At 41.9% G+C, this 17,642-nt stretch overlaps 1 protein-coding gene and 1 long non-coding RNA gene across 2 annotated transcripts in view; one reads left to right on the plus strand and one right to left on the minus strand.

Moving 5' to 3' along the window:
• The first annotated feature begins 331 nt into the window (after window positions 1-331).
• ntf3 (neurotrophin 3) overlaps window positions 332-17,642 on the plus strand; it is a 34,001-nt gene continuing 16,690 nt past the window's right edge. Inside the window, exon 1 of the mRNA XM_020092412.2 lies at window positions 332-491. Coding sequence (XP_019947971.2) covers window positions 474-491 — 18 coding nt within the window. The 5' untranslated portion in view covers window positions 332-473. The remainder of the gene's footprint in view (window positions 492-17,642) is intronic.
• Window positions 16,836-17,642, minus strand: part of LOC109632885 (uncharacterized) — a 51,593-nt gene continuing 50,786 nt past the window's right edge. Inside the window, exon 3 of the long non-coding RNA XR_002202971.2 lies at window positions 16,836-16,968. This is a non-coding gene — a long non-coding RNA (uncharacterized lncRNA). The remainder of the gene's footprint in view (window positions 16,969-17,642) is intronic.

Genomic DNA, 17,642 nt, shown 5'->3' on the forward strand with positions numbered 1-17,642 from the left:
TCTTAGAGGAGTCGACAGACCTACTTGATATAAACTTTCAGTCTTGGGGACCTTAACTTGCAGGCTTCATTAATCACACGCACAAATACACACACACATGCACACACACAAGCACGCGCCTAATTTGGTGTCCTAATTCATGTCAGCAGGCTTGTTGCTTTGACAGAGAGTGGCAGCATGCATGCAGGTCTTTGCAGCAACATGCGCCAAGGGCCATCTGTCCTGTAACAGAAAGAGCGGCGTAGATTATGGTGTCCAGAGAGAGAGAGAGAAAGAGAGGGCGGGAGAGAGGGAGTGAGAGAGAGAGAAAGAGAGAGAGAGCATTACGCACACGCTGATCCTTTTTTCCGCACAGAACCAGTGTGGCGCACAGACCAGGCGGCAGCCCTCAGAAAGTGGGAAGTTTTCGCCATTCTGTCTGAGAAATTAATCACCTTCATGTCGACTCTGTTGGATACTAACCCGCCGATGCTATGGTTACCTTTATTACGGTAGGAACTGCTTTACTGTTTCTTATTTGCTGCCTCGTTTAGCATTATTTGCTCCCTCGCTGTTCTTTTGGGCACTCTGTCACCAATTAATTAATGACCCTTGACTGTGATGCACTGACAAAAGTCACAGAGCTGTACTTGAAGTGCATCTTATTATAGGAAGGCAATACGTTTTGAGTGGCTGGAGTTGCAGCTTGCAGGAAAAGTTTTGGGAAAGTGAATTTACGCACCACAGTTGAGTATAGACAGGTTTTAGGTGTAGTGGATTAAATGTTCGATTTCCGTGTAACATGGGTGGTGGGTTCAAGATCTATTTCTCTCTGCTTGACTTTTGGCAAGTTTAACAAGAACGAGACGCGACGCGCCACAGAGAAGCTGAGAGGACATCCTCTTCCACCCGTCTGTGTGTGTGTGTGTGTGTGTGTGTGTGTGTGTGTGTGTGCACACAGGTAGACACACAGAAGGGTTGGTCTTTCCACTGCTCGCTAATGTACACAGACATTACAGACTCCTGCTGTTTGCAGTTGCACTCGCTCCTCTTAGAGACGTGTGTGTGTATAACAGGGAGCGGAACTGGCTCGACGCGCACGGGAACCCAGCTCAGATGCGGTAGAGGCTCGTGTGTTTTGGATTTACCGACGCTCAGATTGAGCCTCGACTCGCTGTTAGAGGACATGTCAGAGTCGACTCCCAACTCAAAGGCAAACTTTATTTCCTCCTTACGCGCTCCTTGCAACGTGTGCACGTTTCTTTACGTTTATGCGTATAGACTATACAGTAAGCACGAGCTGGAGACTGCGAACTGCGTCTTTGCGCGCAGAGGTCCTCTTTAAAAGTCTTCTGCAGACTCATGGGGATCACTTTTTAGTGATGCATCTAAATAATGTTGTTGTAAAATGATTGATACCTGGTCTCCTACAATGTTTGTAAGATAGCGGGTGTCATCTAAATGTTGCATGTGCCTTTTCAGATTTAAAACTGTGAGAATTAGAGTTTCCAAATTTGCATAAGGAAACTCACCCACTCAAACACCAGACTTTGATTGGTGGGAGCTGGTGATGGGGATTGAGCCAAAGAGTCCATCAACCCCAAAACTACTCCTGCTCCGTCCTGTGCGCGTGTCCAGTGACAGTGTGATGAAATAACATGGATACATAACTCTGCATAATGGCCCTTTGCCGGAGCTGCGGTGCAGCTGGGTATGTCTGACATGACATGTGGCCTGGGCAGCTTTGCGTAATGGCGCGCATCAGTGGGCGTCTTGAGCCTTCGGTGGATGCATTCCCTGTGCTGCAGTCCGTGCGTGCATGTATGTGCAGAGGCCGCTGAAGCAGCTGTTGCAGCGGCGGATTTGACGCAGGGCTACTCCTGACATGCCGGCCCACAGCAGGACGCAGCGAAGGAGGCGAGGGGCCAGTTTGTTACTCTGCGTTATGCGCTTGAGTCAAAAATGGCCTCCCAGGCGGCCTGAGAGAGAAGCCCACTTCTACAGCTGAGTTGTTGCGTGCATGTTGGAGCTCTGGGTGCAGTGCAGCTGCAATGACTCAGTTTAACAAGGCTCATTTTGTGTTTTACTGCAGGAGAAAAGAGAAAAAGAAAGAGTAAGGGGTGTGAACAGATTAGGGGTGGGCTCATGGAAAGAACATAAAGGAGATAAGGACGAAAAAGGCTTCGCTATGGCTCCTAGGTGGTTTAACAAACCACTAGTGTCAGTATGGAGCGTTCCTGTTGTTCCTTTTTTGGCCCTGCATTCCAGCCTTTTTGTGTTTTCGCCCTCTCCTCTGTTTGCTTTGGTCTACCTGGTTCGCTCCACTTTCTTTTCATCCGTGTTGCAGGATTTGTCCTGCAACACCTGATAGTAAAAATACATAAGACTCGTCTTAAAGCGTCAAGGCTCAGGGAGTAGTTTGAATCACATTTTGCCGGTTTAAATCCCTGGACAAACTGAGGCGTGTCATGAAAATACGATTGAGTAAATATTAAAGTCGTGGTGATCAGGGAGGGAAGCCAAAAAACAGTCAAAGATCAAGACTGAAGCTTGAAACTAAAATAATACCATTAAACCTGTGAAGAGGAAGTGTCTCATAAAACATCAGATTAACTTTCACTCTCTGTGGTAATTTATGGCTATAGTTCTCACTGTTGCATGATATTCCTCAGCAGCAGTGTTCTAAAGCTCACAGATGTAAACGCTTTGTGTAAGATTTAGGTGAAGGGAATCTATTGGCAGATTTCAAAAATCGAATTCATTGAAATTGTACGAATTGTTGTTTTCTTTACACTTGAATGGGCCCTTTATATGTAAATACTTAATATTAACATCTGGATTGGGTCCTCTCTACGGAGGCCCCCATGTTTTTTACAGTAGTCCAGACTGGACAAACTAAACACCTTTTGAGTTTTTATGACAAGGGGAGGGTGAGGTGAGGGGTATTCAGCTGCAACATGCAACTTCACCACTAGATGTCACTAAATTCTACACACTGAACCTTTAAGAGTAAATGTCAAGTGTGGATTACGCTTACTTAACTTCCTACTTACAGGTTTAAATAAAGAAAACTGTTGAAATAATGGGATTGAATTTCCCCCTTCATCCTGATAAACTGTATAGTTGGTCACTGATAAAGCTTTCACAGGATCAGAGCAGCAGCCAGAGGAACAAGGTGGATCGCTGGTGTTATCCCATCACGGATGTTAGAGGTGCTGTGGTGATACGTTCACTCAACACCCGATCTTTCACATGTCTTCACCTCTGCCCGTGCTATCGTTGCATGTCCTTCATTTTATAGTTGATGGCTTCCACACATTTCCACAAGTAGTTACTCAAGTGTGAAATATACATCCTGCTTCAATAAAAGCATGACGTTTCATGACAAAAATAAGGGTTTGACAGATGAATAGTCTGTATCTCAGTGAAACAGAATGCAGAATTACTCTGAACGTGTTTTGTCTGTCTTTTCAACTGTGAATGTGTCTCCCTTTCACTGGTGATCCCTGAAATCTGCTGGTTGGCAATTTATAATCAATATAGTTCAGAGAACCTTCAAACGTACAAGAGACATTCACCATCTTCGTATTTCAAAAATGATTTGCACTGAGCTTGATGGGGACTTGGACGTGTCAGAGTCTATCTTGACTGCACAAAGGGTGCAAGGAGGGAGGTCAGTATGGGGGCCTTATTGCAAAACTCAGCCCAGGCCTCCTAACTGGTTGATCTGGCCCTGCATGAATGTGGTCAGTTGTCAGGATTCAAAACCCAAACCCTAAAAGAATCATCAGGTCGAACAGCTACAGGCAAATATGTATGACGATAAAATAAAGTGATAGATGAGACTGAGTACAACTTGGACTGTGAGATTTCTGGATCACAGCTGTTCTATATAATCGGCCTTTGTCACAGCTGACTTTTTGATTTGTCATAGAAAAGCACTGATACAAATATTAACAGGACAATGTGCAAGTTTTTCACCTCAGTTGCGGATATTTTAACATAATTTCCAGAAAAATGGTCAAAGAAATGCAAGGTAACATTTTTTTCCTACAGCAATTTGGCATAGACATTAATTAGAACAATACTCCTCAGATACATCTAAGATCAGCCCTCTGTCCCTAAAGGATTTCATTTTGCCGTTTGCATGCATCTTGCTATTTACTGCCCTCTTGTGGGGGCTGCTAGCTGTCGTCTCTGGAAGCTAGTGTGACTGTAATAATTAATTAACATGTTCGTGGGCAGGGCCAAGTCTCTCAACAAAGGCTTGGGCTTGTCAAGTGTTGGGGCAAGCAGCATTTCTCACACTTTTGTGCATTGTGGGTAGTCCTGCAATCTGTAGTGAGTGAGCAGTTGTAGCTTGCTATAGACAAATGCTTGTGCTTGTAGTAGTGCTTGTCAAGTTTTACTTGACTCAGCTTCTACTGTTCTGAGATCAGTTATGATATCGCAGCAAATTATTTTACAAATGTGCAGTTGTGAGTGGAATCTGGACTTGTAAATTTAGAAATGACTTCAACAGTCTTTTCTTCATAAGCGTTAAGAGGTTACAATTGCAGAATGTGATTCATCATCTCAATGTGCATGAGTTGTCTGACAGATCTACTTGGTCAACATGTGACGTCTTTCCTGCCCATTAATGAAGATTCAGGATTCTCTGTTCTGCAGTAGCTCTGGTTCATTTCAGACATCAGAAGATTACAGGATTCCCCATCGTCACTGAAGTGTGTGACTGTCACTTAGTTTGACGGCGGCCATAAAACAGATTTTGAAAGGTTTTCCCCTCCGTGCTGCACATTTGAAATATTCACTGAAGGAATAATTCTCATCCTTCCTCAGCCAGGAAGGAGTGCAGAGACGTGGAGATGTCCAGGCAGAGTGTGGCAAAGACACAGCAGAGAGTCTTTAAACACGGGAAAAACATGAAGCACAAAATCACAATATATCTACAAAGGTTCTAACAATGTGACAATAACGTCTACATCACTGATCCAAACGTATCGAGAAACAGGTATGTAGCTGCCATTGTGTTGCTTCTGTCGCATGCTTTACACAATGTTACACAAAGCAACAGTGGGCATGCGAGAAGTAATCGTTTTTCCATTACACATGGATACACAGAAACCCGATTCTTTCAAAATCGACACTTTGCAACATCTATAAAAATCTACATGGGAGAAAGGAATAGACATAAATATCTTGCGTTCAGCACCATGTCAGCTTCAGATGCACCAACAGTAACTCCAGTCCCTCTACACGTCCAGCCCACCACTCTACACCTCTAAAAGCACTTGATGTCACTCAGATTGTTTCTGCCTTTCAAACCGTTAGAGGGTTTTTGTGATTTAAGTCAAGTGGCTCAAGTACTTTCTTAATAGATCTGAGTCAAAACGTGGTGTTTTTCAGACTTTCAGGGTCAAGCATCTGAAAAGATTTTGCTCTCCAGACGAGTGAAGCTGGGGAAATGGATGAGATGGAAAAGACGTTAGCATGTGTTTAGAAAAAAGTCTAGATTCTTCTTTTTTTTTTTCCCCTCCACACTCGCTCTGCCGGCTGGTTGAAGGTGCACCTCTCATTCTATACAGTCGCAGTTCCACATCCCGCCCGCTCCGAGATGGTTTACACATTTAGCCGAGTGTTTATATGCCGCACATTCTTATAGCTGGTTAGAGCAAAACACGCTGTAAGGATTTTGGATATGACACAGACAGCTCTGTCCGCTCTGTCAGCAGCACAGTGCACACTCACGCACGCAGGATATTCATTACAGGAATTCATCCATTCAACCTGTAACCTCGACTCTCACCGTGATATAAACAGTTCTAAATCCACACTGAAATCCAACCACCGTCCAAACCGTCCAAAACTTTCTCTGCCCGTCTGTTTTTATTGCCTTCCCCACATTTCCCTGAGAGGCAGATAGAGCAGATAGAGATCATGTGGTTTCAAGGTGAGGCTCGAGCTTCCCAGCAGCTCAGTCATATGACAGTTCAGCCTTCCTCCCTCTGTCCGTTCTGAGCGCTAATCTGCCTCTCTGTCTCAACGATTTTCTTTATCTCCCTCACATCCACTGTCTGGATCTTTATGTCCCCCATTTTCCCTCTCTCTCTCTTTACATCCCCCTCTCCATTTCTGAGTCTCCCTCCCATTCTTTTTTTCTTTCCGCTCTCGTGTTTCCACATTAAAAACTAGACTCTGTGACCTCCTGATACCATCCTCATCCTGATACAGATGGCCACTGATAGTCCACCGGCACGGATTCCCATTCAAGTTTTGTTTTATCTTTCATTTACTCATATGTATCGGAGGAACTGACTGGGACATTTTAACACGGATTAAAACGTAGCTATTTGTTTACGTCAGTGTTCTGTGAAAACCGTGCAGCTTTAAGAGGTCAACTTCCCATGCGCTAAAAAACAGTTACGGCTTTGTGTCATTTTTCAGAAAGTATTAATCGATGCAAAGCGTACCCACAATAACACTTGAGCATCACCGTGATAAGAACTACCTGCAATCACATGAACCATCTTTGAGAAAAATGTATATGACGTGTGGTATGGCTTTTTAGTTTGACCCATATGTCCTGTCTATTAACATGGAGGAGGAAGGATTTATGACCAATACTGCAGCCAGCCACCAGGCGGCGATCGAGACACTTTTGCTTCACTTTGTGATGTTGCAAAGTTATTGATGCATTTGTTGTGGTGGGGAAAAAGCATTCTGTTCCTTTACATAGGTTTAAATTGAATAAAGTTTTACAAAAGTGTGAGAGAGCTGTCAGTCATTTTCAAGCTGTACATGCACATACAGATGTTTAATCATTTAGTAAAACCCCAGCGTGGGCAAACTTTGGTGATGTTTAGAGCTTTCAGAAACAAGTTATTATTATTTTTTTAACATCATTAAAATGAAGCTACCTGAAAAGTCGTTAAGAGGAATCCCTGTCTGTGTAATTGCTCACAAATCTGTAGCAGCATGTCTTACAAAAATAAGTTTGATAATTGCTGCTTAATCTTTTAAGATGCATTACACACATAATCCCATCAGTTTTCTTTTTTATGTAACTGTTAGAGTACTCGTAGAAATGCGCTAGTTTTGTTGGTTAAAGCAGTGTGTGCAATCACTTTCATTACATCTGGTAGCAGAGCCATCCTTATCTAATTTGTAGTGTGTTATACTGCAGTAATTATATCAGATTAAGATCTCAGGTCTTTTTTTTCATTAAGATGATTATTGTTCCCCACCTTTAACCATGAAACTACAGCCAAACTCAAATCTATTTTCAAAATGAGAGCAGAGATTTACACAAACTGAGTGGCTTCTTGTTAATCTTCTCAAAAAAACCCTGTTGTATAATTTGTTCTGAAATGGCATGGAGAGTTTATTTTTGCCACATCGGCATCATGAAAAAGGCGGAAAAACCTGCTTTTAGTCGAAGGACTGCAGAGTTTCTTCCTTGTTTTACATAGATGATCCCTCCGTAAAAAAAAAAAAACAGGAGGTGTTTAAAGTAGCACAGTGTAGTGGATACAGGCAGGGAGCGCAGGAAGGTCAACGTGGATTGATGCGTTTTAATGCCTCGCTGGAATGAAAGCACACAGCTCCGGTGTGCCTCAGACAATCCAGCTGAAACCACACGTTGTATAATCGCAGCTCAAATACTCGGGAGCGCCCATGTTCAATCTCTTCTTATAGAATGAGATGCCTATGGGTGACATCTCAGTGGACTGATGTGTCAGTGTCAGCGGCCACCTTTGATATATGAGCTAACAGATGTTGAAACGTCCTGAGGGCGAAATCTGCCGTCTGGTGTCTCAGTGGCACAAACCCAGTCGCTACTTGTCCACTCATTTGGTTCACCTCCAACCCTTACATGAGACTAATCTTTTACCCCGAAGCCAAAAATCATAACCTTTAACTCGGCTGTTGACAGACATAACTGTCCTCAGTTGTCTACAACATATGGATCACACCATGTTGCATAACCTTTATGGAATGTTTGTCGCCGTAAAGGCAACATCGACAAATACTCTAAGACATACAATGTAAAAAACTGTTTTGAAAAATATTATGTGTCTTTAAGACGTCTGCTGCTTCGCTGACAAGTTTCTACTCAGTCTATGTGCACTGGAAGCTCAATTTTCCCACATCTGACTTGTGCAAATTGCATATTGAACCGTTGTGATGTCACAAAATCCTGCCCGTGGGTTCATGTCTTCGGCCTCATTAAGTCCGGATTGGTTTCTCTCGGGGAGTTGAGATGATTTTAACAGTCACATTGCCTGCGCTGGTTCATCATTGTATATATTTGGGTCAGGAATGTGTATGTTGGTAACATATAAGCTTTAGGAAATTATCAAGGCATCAATAAAACAATTTACAATTATAGGCAAATAAAACAGGGATGAAATCGACAATAGCAAAAGAACAAACAGGTACACCAGCCACGGATCATGGTCACACAGAATAAGTTTTAAAAATAAGTAAGTATTATTATTTTTTACTGTTACTAAGATAACTATCAAATCTTAACATTTATATACAGTTTGAAAAAAACTGTATGAATAAATAAAATAGTAAGTGCTATCAGTGTAACAAAAAAAACTAAATCTTGTATGCAGATCGATGATCCGAGCTGGGGTGTGAACATGATAATTTCGCCACAAAGGAAAGAAATAGAATTTACACAATATCATTATCATGTATTCTTGACAGTAACGTGAATATTTTATTTATAAAAATATATATCATCGTAAATGCTGATATTGTGCAGTGTTGAACCATGAATTCAATTACTCCTGTCATGTTAATCCTGTCTGCATGAGGTTTTAAACTCAGATTGCAGATGGGCACAGAGAAACCTTTCTGCTTCAGCAGATAAATGTCAAAAACGGCTTTCTTGTAACGTGCACATACACTTCTAAAACAAGTGTAGGATGGAAATAGTTGGAGCTGATTCTCGAGTGCGGGGGAGACTTAAAAAGGTGACTGTGACACAAGTCTCATGCGTGTGGGGGAGTAAAGGTCAAGCAGCAGAGGTAGAGCAGTTACATTCAAGTCCTTCAGAACAAAGCTTACAATCCTGCTAAACCCCAGGTTACATTAAGTTGTTTTAAATCCAGTATCAACAGGTTTTCCCTTAGTGCACTGCCTGTGCACAGTGGAAGAAGCTGTTTATAACACAATCTGTTGATTATGCCAAAAAGGACTGGATGGATAATCATGAAACTTGGTGGAATGGGTCAGAGGCATTTCCAGTAATAATACAATAATAAGTTCTGGGACGAATATTATATGACAGTGTTAGAGGTATATAGCTTTTGCCACTGCATGATTACCATCAACTGGCGGTAGTCATTAATTAGTGCGGCAGAACGTACAAGGTATATTGTCCTATGTCTAAACGGGGAAAGTTTTTAGTTTAAAAAGGCATAGAAGTAATGATGATCAAGGCCAAAACACTTCATCATGCTAAGGTGCACAACTGAAGTAATGTCCCTAACATCTGCTGGTGGCCGCTAACACCTGCAAAGAAGCAAACTTCTGTGCAAACATCTACTGGTAACTTAAATTGTGCAGAAGACCTTCGAAATTGATTAAAAAATATTTTTAGGGGTGATACAGGGCGCTACATGCTGCTCCTCGATAGGGAAATAATTGGAGCTTATTAGTTCCAGTCTGATGAAATTCCAAGCACAAAACTCATTGACAGTTCTGCCTTATTTATCTTCCACCATTACCAGTGTACATGCACTGACAGGGAGAACTCTTAGGATGTGGCATGCATGCATACCTGTCGAACTCTTTATTGTTTGCATGAAATATAATAACCCCAGTGTACAATGTGTCATACTTGGAAGAATGCAAAAGTGTAAGTAAACCAGTGGTAAGTGGGAGAGAAACACAGATCCTCCGGTGCAGCACAACGTTAATGTATAAGATTTTTAATTTATTTCTGGCTTCCGGAAATGTAGAACGGATGAACTTACATCATGTTATTGTATGTCTACACTTACCCTGTGGCATTAATTCCTAAATATGATGTCATGCCTCTATTTTTCTCTGTATCTGCATTAGTGCCACCCCCCCGAACACACACACACACACACACACTGCCAACAGAAAATGCAAATAGCTAGTCCGCTCTTGTTCGATGTTGTCCATTTGCTGAATTGTAAAAAATAACCTAGGCTTAAAAAATGTTTCTCAAACCGGAGTTAGAGGTAACTTCAGGGGATCGCAAAGGCCATCAGAATGTATTATATATGTTAGGACCCTTAATGGTTGTCCAACGATTGTCAAGACAGTTATCTGTAAATACCAAATGCTAAGCAGAAGTCGGCATTAAATAAAAGTCAGAGGATCACCATTTGTCATTGGGATTTAGCCCCTGGGGACAATGAATCTCAAAATTCTACTGCAATCCATTGAACCGTTGTCAAGATCGCTAAGTCAGACTGACCAACCGACTGGCAGGCCAACAAACAGCCCCACTAAGATCGCCATCAATAGAGCTATGCAATTGCATGGCTAAAAATGCTTTGTACATTACATCACACGTAGGCTGCATTCTCATTGCGTTGCATGTGACTCAGAGTTCAGTGTCTATTCCGGTTTGGGGCTTAGTTGTTGAGTGTGTCAGATAAATTGAACTTGATACCTTTTGACAATAAATTCTAAATTTGAAAGGTTGATTAAAATAAACTGAGCAGATAACTCATTGTTTTGGCAGCTTGGTTGACAACAGCTGGCAAAAGAGAGAAGGCAGAGTAAGAGAAAGACAAACAGCAGCATGATTAGTTTTTGGACAGACTCACTTAATCATGAACAGAATGGTTTGAAATATCAATGGATGGTAATTCCTTGTCACAATCGCTTATTGTTCTTCTTTGTAATACTTTGCAGTTATATATCTTGGTGGAGCTGTTATTTGCCCTGGGATGACCAGATAAATACAGTCAGACCATTTATTTGCTTTGATACTAGAAGTTCTGGTTTGGATGTGAAACATTGAAGATATTTTATTTGAAGAAAAGATGTTCTATTTATAAAGTCCTCACTGGCTGAAAAGTAGGCCCAAAACACAGAGCATGAGAAAATATGAATTTTATTTGTAAGGTTTAGTGGGAGTTTGTGTGACAATTGTGTTTTTTGACATTGAGAACACGTTTTGTCATATTGTGAATTTACTGTAATGTTTGTGGTCGACCACCCCTCATATCTTCAAACAATGCCTCGTCAACACGCGGCGGCACTTGAGGGATGTTGCAAAGACAAAGAATCACTCTATTTTCCAGAATAAAGCAAAATAATTTTACAGCTCATTAATCATCCAACATCTGATGTAGTCTGCTCTCAAAGATAATGCCAAAAAAAACAATGAGTTTGAGTTAAATCAGATATGTGATCTGATTATATTAAGAATCAAAGGTGTGAGATTCAAGTCTCTAGTGCTCAGTTTCAGCCTCCTCAACACTTAGTTCATTGTTTCCCGGTTTAACTTCTGTGTGGAGACATTTTAGACAACAGCCAAAAAATATCAAAAAATATAGTCTAGTTCGTGCAAACAGGAACACATCTGATGCGTCTGATCTAAAGAAATGTAGCTGTTGTTGTGACTGTTGTATCTGAGCCAGAAACTTGAGATTGATGAATTTCAGGTTGGAAAAATGCACATGTGCAGACAGCATATTTAGGCTGAGGGATGTTTCAATCCACAGAGCTTCACTACAAATATTGCAGGTGTTTTTAGAAGTGGCACCTTCCCTCTTGCACTCAGACAGCCTCTGCTTGTGCTCATACTGTGCGCTGACATTCTGCTCTCAGGTTTCTCTTCTGCTCCTTTTTTTTTTTTTGCAACAAGTCTGTAAAGATTCCCCAACTGATAGACTGCCAGTGGTAGTGATAACAAAAAATAAGTGTCTTCATTTAACATTTCATTTGTTTTTCTTTTTAATCTGGATCGGCACTACATCCCCAAAGATCTGGGATTGATTGAATGATAGAGCTGGGTTCATGACAAAGCCACACTATTGATTGGCCAACTTAGTGTTGGGGGTTTCCCCATTGGCCGATTCTCTTTCACTGGGTTAAGGTTAGGACTCTATTTCCGAAAATCACCCAGTGACAGGTCTAGCAGCTTTTTGGACAAGCCATAGCAAATTTTCCGTAGAGGACAGTCTCCAGTACTGCCCCATGAGTGAGAAGAACATTTCTCTCTATGTGTCTACTCTGTTCAGTGTCTGTCTCAGAACTCCGGAAAATGTCTGCACATTGGAGTCTGGACTTTGTGGTAAGGGAGCTGCAGAGATCACGTTTTTGTTAACAGCACATCCAAACCAGCATCAGCCCTAATCACCAAATGCTCTCAAATCTTGTCTTTCCAAGATGACGTCTCTGTAGGTCTCTTCTTTCTGTGTGGCACCTATTTTTTATTCCTGAGATACATGTACGTCTGTCTTGTGTTAGAAATGTCATCAACACGGCCTCTTGCTTGCATGAATCCACTGGAGAGTTGCCTGCTGTATTCTCACATGGGCCCACTCAGAGATAATCCACACTTTCTACGAAGGGGCCGGCAGCAACTGACCCGGACATTGTAACATTCAGCCCCAACTCTGGATCATCTCCTCAAATTGTCCGAAAGCAGCTGTAGTCAATTTAAAGAATAAAAAGGCTAAGTTTGTACATTTTATTGTACAACTATAATTTTCGGCATCTCTCCTGGAACAATTGGACTCACAGACTCATGTTAGCATGACTGTCAGATGACAAGCAGTGCCTGGGAGGACAAAACAGCCGAGCAGATCCCATTGTGATGGAGTTCATAATGACCTGTTCCAGAAGTAATTGTCTGATGTTGCTGTTGACATGCTTGGTAAAAATTTATTGCACTTCTCTTATCACTCAGGGGATGTCTGATCATGTGCACTGCATGAGACACATTGTCTTAATGACCCATTTGCCCCTTATCTCATCCACCATGGTTTTAGAGCTAATTAATGGTAATTACAAGGAGGAGATGTGCAGATTTAATTTGAGGGCTCCCACTTGGAATTTTGGTCCCCCCCCTTCACTGATGTCAACAGTTTAAAGGCAACAGCAAATAAAATTTGGATTTATAGTTCATCAGAGTTCATAGATCACAGTTTGTGTTTTTGGCACATACTGATGCGTGGTCATATTGACCTCCAGTGGCGCCTTAGGATAAAAATGATTCTATGATTGAATGACCTGTGTGTTGATTTGATTAAATGCGTCCATTAAAGCTAGGGTTGGTAATCTTCAAAAAGTTATAGGCTATACTAAAGTATGTGTCTGTTTCAAAATTATTCTCAAGCACTTGAAACACATCTGTGATGGGCAGAAAGGACGGAAGGAAATGCGGAGCTGTGAAACTGGAAGCAGACAATCAGAGATTAAATTAAGTTTATAGCTACAATGAGGGTGAAGATGGGACTAGCATTCGCCAGATTGCGCGGATATATGATTGAGGGAGAGGTTTGCTAAACTCTGGTCCCTGTCAAGCTCAATCACTTGCTGCAAACAAACCTTTTTTGATTTCCAACGGCTCAGATCATGCACTCTAGTGAGTATAATTTGTTAACCAATACAACTCGTCTGTGTAGTTTGTGCACCTTCATGTCCACGTGATAATAGTAGAAAAACTGTCATATGCTTTGAGCGTTACACCAACTGTGATAGTTTGAAAGTCTAACAATCTGCACTTTCCCTAAATTGTAAACGCACACAGTCAGTTTAGAGTTTTTTTCGGGCTGTTTGAGTTGTGGGATCCCACTGTGCCAGGTCGATAATCTGGATCATTAATCCAGGAAATACTACCATAATACACACACTCACAAACTGAAGCAAGGTCAAAGCCACTGCTGAGCCCTTCAGTCTATTCCTGTGTCTGTGATTCTATTAGGATTGACACTGGATTAGCTTCCCTGATCTCTGCAGCTGATTTGGGTTGGTTATTATAACCCATTACTGCTCAGACTTATTCAGATCACACAGTTCTCAGTTGTCAACCTGCTCCTGTGTTCGGTCATCGTTTCATCGTCCGCCGGAGACTCTGTTTCAGGCCTGAGAACAAGCCGCGGCTTAAAGTGCTGGTGTGATATAGTCGAGTCCACTTAAAGGTAACGTTAGAGTGCGTGAAACAAACAAATGTGTCACACAGTGGTGGGTAAGGAGCAGAAAACTGATTAAATAAAGGAGGGCAAGTGGAAGCAAAAGCAAACCACTGTGCAGCGCGTGTGTGTAATCACAGTCGGAGTGGACCTTGTCAGATGTAGGGCATAATGGAAACCACATCAAAGTAATAAAGGATTCTTTTCCCCCTCACTCATTGATGAGACCGCAGACATCCAACACTGGGGCCAGCCCTGTTTTGTTTGTCTGGCCTGTTGTGTAAGGAGATGGATAGAGCATGTCTTGTTCTATTCTTTCATCTCTCCGACACACAGAGATTCAGCAGGCATGAGTCAACACATTGTCACTGGTTTACCCGCTCGACCAGGGAGGGAGAAACATGCGCCACTGGCAGTCAGGAGCCGAGGGTGCTGGTTTGCCGTTGCGGCTCAAACACTTCAGCAGCTGCTTTCACTCTTTAGTTCACGCTCTGGGGCTCGGATACACACAAACGTGTTTCAGTGACTAACCCGCTCAGGTTGTGATGATGCTCTCACACTGAGGTCACCTGCTGCTGTAAGTTCTGGGCTTTCTCTGTGAATGAATGGAATTTAACACAGACTAAATTCCTCCCTTGGCAAGACCCTAAAAGGACGGTCCATCGATTTTACATGTCAAAGTCACACTTTATAACCGTTGTATAAGATCCTCCTGAGAAGGAGCTTTGTCGAGTCAAGCAACTCTTGAAGGCAAAGAAAGAATTTCCTTGTGTATATAAGACAATAAACGCTTTGAACTTGAGCTTCTCATCCACTTGGATATAGTTAATTTTATCATGCCTCCGTGCCAGTGGCTGGAGGCATTGTGGTTTCGGGTGGTCCGTCCCTACTTCTGCCCTTCGGTCACATATCTAAAGAACGCATGATGCCAAAGATGAACTGATAATATGTTGGTGGTCGAAAGTCAAAGTCATGGAGGTGTGATGTTTTTGGCCCCTAAACATGGGATCTTAAGTCTGCCTTTAGGCGATGTCTTCAAATTTTGACAGGTTGTCACTTGGACTCAAAATGAACTGATTAGATTTCAGGTGTCAAAGGTCACAGTTACCTCATGATTCTGGGAAAAAATACAACCACAGGGCGATAACTCTCATCTCATTCAATACCCCATCAACATGCATTAAAAGGTTAAGTCTGAAAAAGGTGTGTATTCACCTGGCAGAAGACAAAAGAGTTGTATTACGGGAAATGCAGAGTGCGTTGAGTGCGTGTAGAGTTCGAACCTTATTTACTACTAAAACTTATATTTCCACTTACCAATATTCATATTTAAACCATCTCTCGCAAATTTCCCAACTGTATGGAGTGAATACATAAGTGGTGACGTACTTTTATATAAAACATAGTCACTTTTTTTCCCATGTGAAGAAATATAAAAGCAAAGAAACACGCTGAATCAACTTCCTTTGTCATAAAACATTTACAGAGCAGATTTGAATTTATGTATCTATAAAAATTCACCTTTGGATGACAATTATATGCCTTTACTGTAAAACCTGCATTGTTTACATCTGTGTTTACTCGCCTGCAGACATTTGTCTTTCATTGCTAGTGGTTCATTGGAAAGGTGTGAAAGCATTGATAGGAATGTGCATTGTGAATGTGCACGATTATGTGCATGCAAACAAGTAGTAACTTGTAAAGAAAGTGTTCCACAGCATTACTGGAGATCAAAACATAATAATCATGAACGTAAACCTTACATGGGGCCTTTAAGTAACCTCTCTGGTGTTTTTATTGTTCAAATTTCTCAGTGGCCACTCACTGCAACTTGTAGCAAATAACATTCTCTCCACTTTCTGAGGTGGAATAATTACATTTTATGGGAAATGTTAGTTTTCACTCTGGAGAACCGGTTGTAGTGGCTGTTGTTGGGCAACTCGCACTGGCCGCCTGTTTATTTGAATTTTATAAATATTGAATATTGAATGTGTATGTTCCACAGGGAGACCGACAAGAGATTTCTGGAATGATTCAATAGACGGATGGATTCGCTGACAGACAGTCACCATTGATGTCCAGTGTCCTATTACTCCATGTAAAGTTTGGCAATGGCCATATCTGCACCGAGTCACATCAGATGTCACAGGGTCAACTGGTGGTGACATTTACTGTAGTTGCAGAGACCAAGTGGGAAAAATTGGTTGCCTTTAGAATATAAATTACTTTGTATCATTACGTAAGGCATCACAGGAAAACTGTCCAGACAGTCAGCGATCTAGAGACAGCAGGGTTAACCTTGCTGCGGTGTATGTATTGAGACTGCATGCAAGGTGTGTGTCCTCATTTGTTTTTACTGTAGGCTGAAGGAATGCGTACTTGTAGCTGTGTGTAAATATGCACATGTGCTCAGTTTAAACACTTACACCTGCACTTTTCTCATTCACACAACACTTTGAACCCAACAGGCATATGAACGCTGCCTGCCTCCGCACCAGCTCGCACCACTTCACTGCAGTTTATCATCTCTCTCTCTCCCTCATGAAAAAAAAACACACACCACACCAAAGCGGCTTGCTTTTGCAACCACACTCGTGCACAAACTAGTTTTCTCAAGAGATAATCACCACAAACGCAGATGACTCACCTGGCTGGAGGCAGCGAAACATTCAGAGGGTAGCTCGTTGTTATGATAGGAATTCTGCCCTTCCCTGCACTTACCTTAAAGCCCCGGGGGTGAAAAGAAAGCGAGGTGGGAGGTGGAGGAAGACGAGGAGGATGAGCAGCTCGATGTGAGGCCTCGGGTTTATTGTATTTGCTCCGGTAATATGCGGTGTTACGCTCGCTCCTTTGCCTACAGAAAGTGACAAATTGCACAGATGAGTGAAATATAAATTTAAGACAAGAAGATCAAAAATCTTTTCTAACTCTTAGAATCAGATCTCAATGCAGGAGTGAGACTTTAAATCAGAAAGTGGGTGTTTATTCACGCTCTCAACATGATCCCCACCGTGACCTTGCCGCTCCTTTGTTTCAATATGAAACCTGTTTTCCAGTCAGATCTCCAATGCATCGAAAATGCAAAGGAAGTGGTTCAACGACATTCCCCCTTTTTAAAATTCCTTGATAATCTCCGACTTGCACGTCAAGTGCACTCGTGTGGAATCCTGCGCTTCAAAATTCCAGGGTATTTTTCAGATTCTCTGAAGAGATGGAAAACCTGCAAAAAGCTTTCCGCCTTTTTCCTCACTCTACATTCCCAAACAGAGCAAAGACAATCAATGTTATGTCATAAATTTTTGTGTCTTTCTATCTCTTCTTCACTGACCCACATAAAAATACGTTGGCTTTCTTTTGCAGTAGTCTAGGGACCACAGAAACCACTCGGAAACATTCAGCATCCCTTTGATCCAGAACATAACTGTACCTATTACAACACAGCAGTGTAGACCTCACTATTTCTGTTTATGTTGACACTCTCACCAAATCTTTCCCTTTGCCCCTTAAAGATATTCTCTTCATCTTTAT

The sequence above is a fragment of the Paralichthys olivaceus genome, chromosome 23 (assembly GCF_024713975.1).
Source record: "Paralichthys olivaceus isolate ysfri-2021 chromosome 23, ASM2471397v2, whole genome shotgun sequence".
Classification (NCBI taxonomy): Eukaryota; Metazoa; Chordata; class Actinopteri; order Pleuronectiformes; family Paralichthyidae; genus Paralichthys; species Paralichthys olivaceus.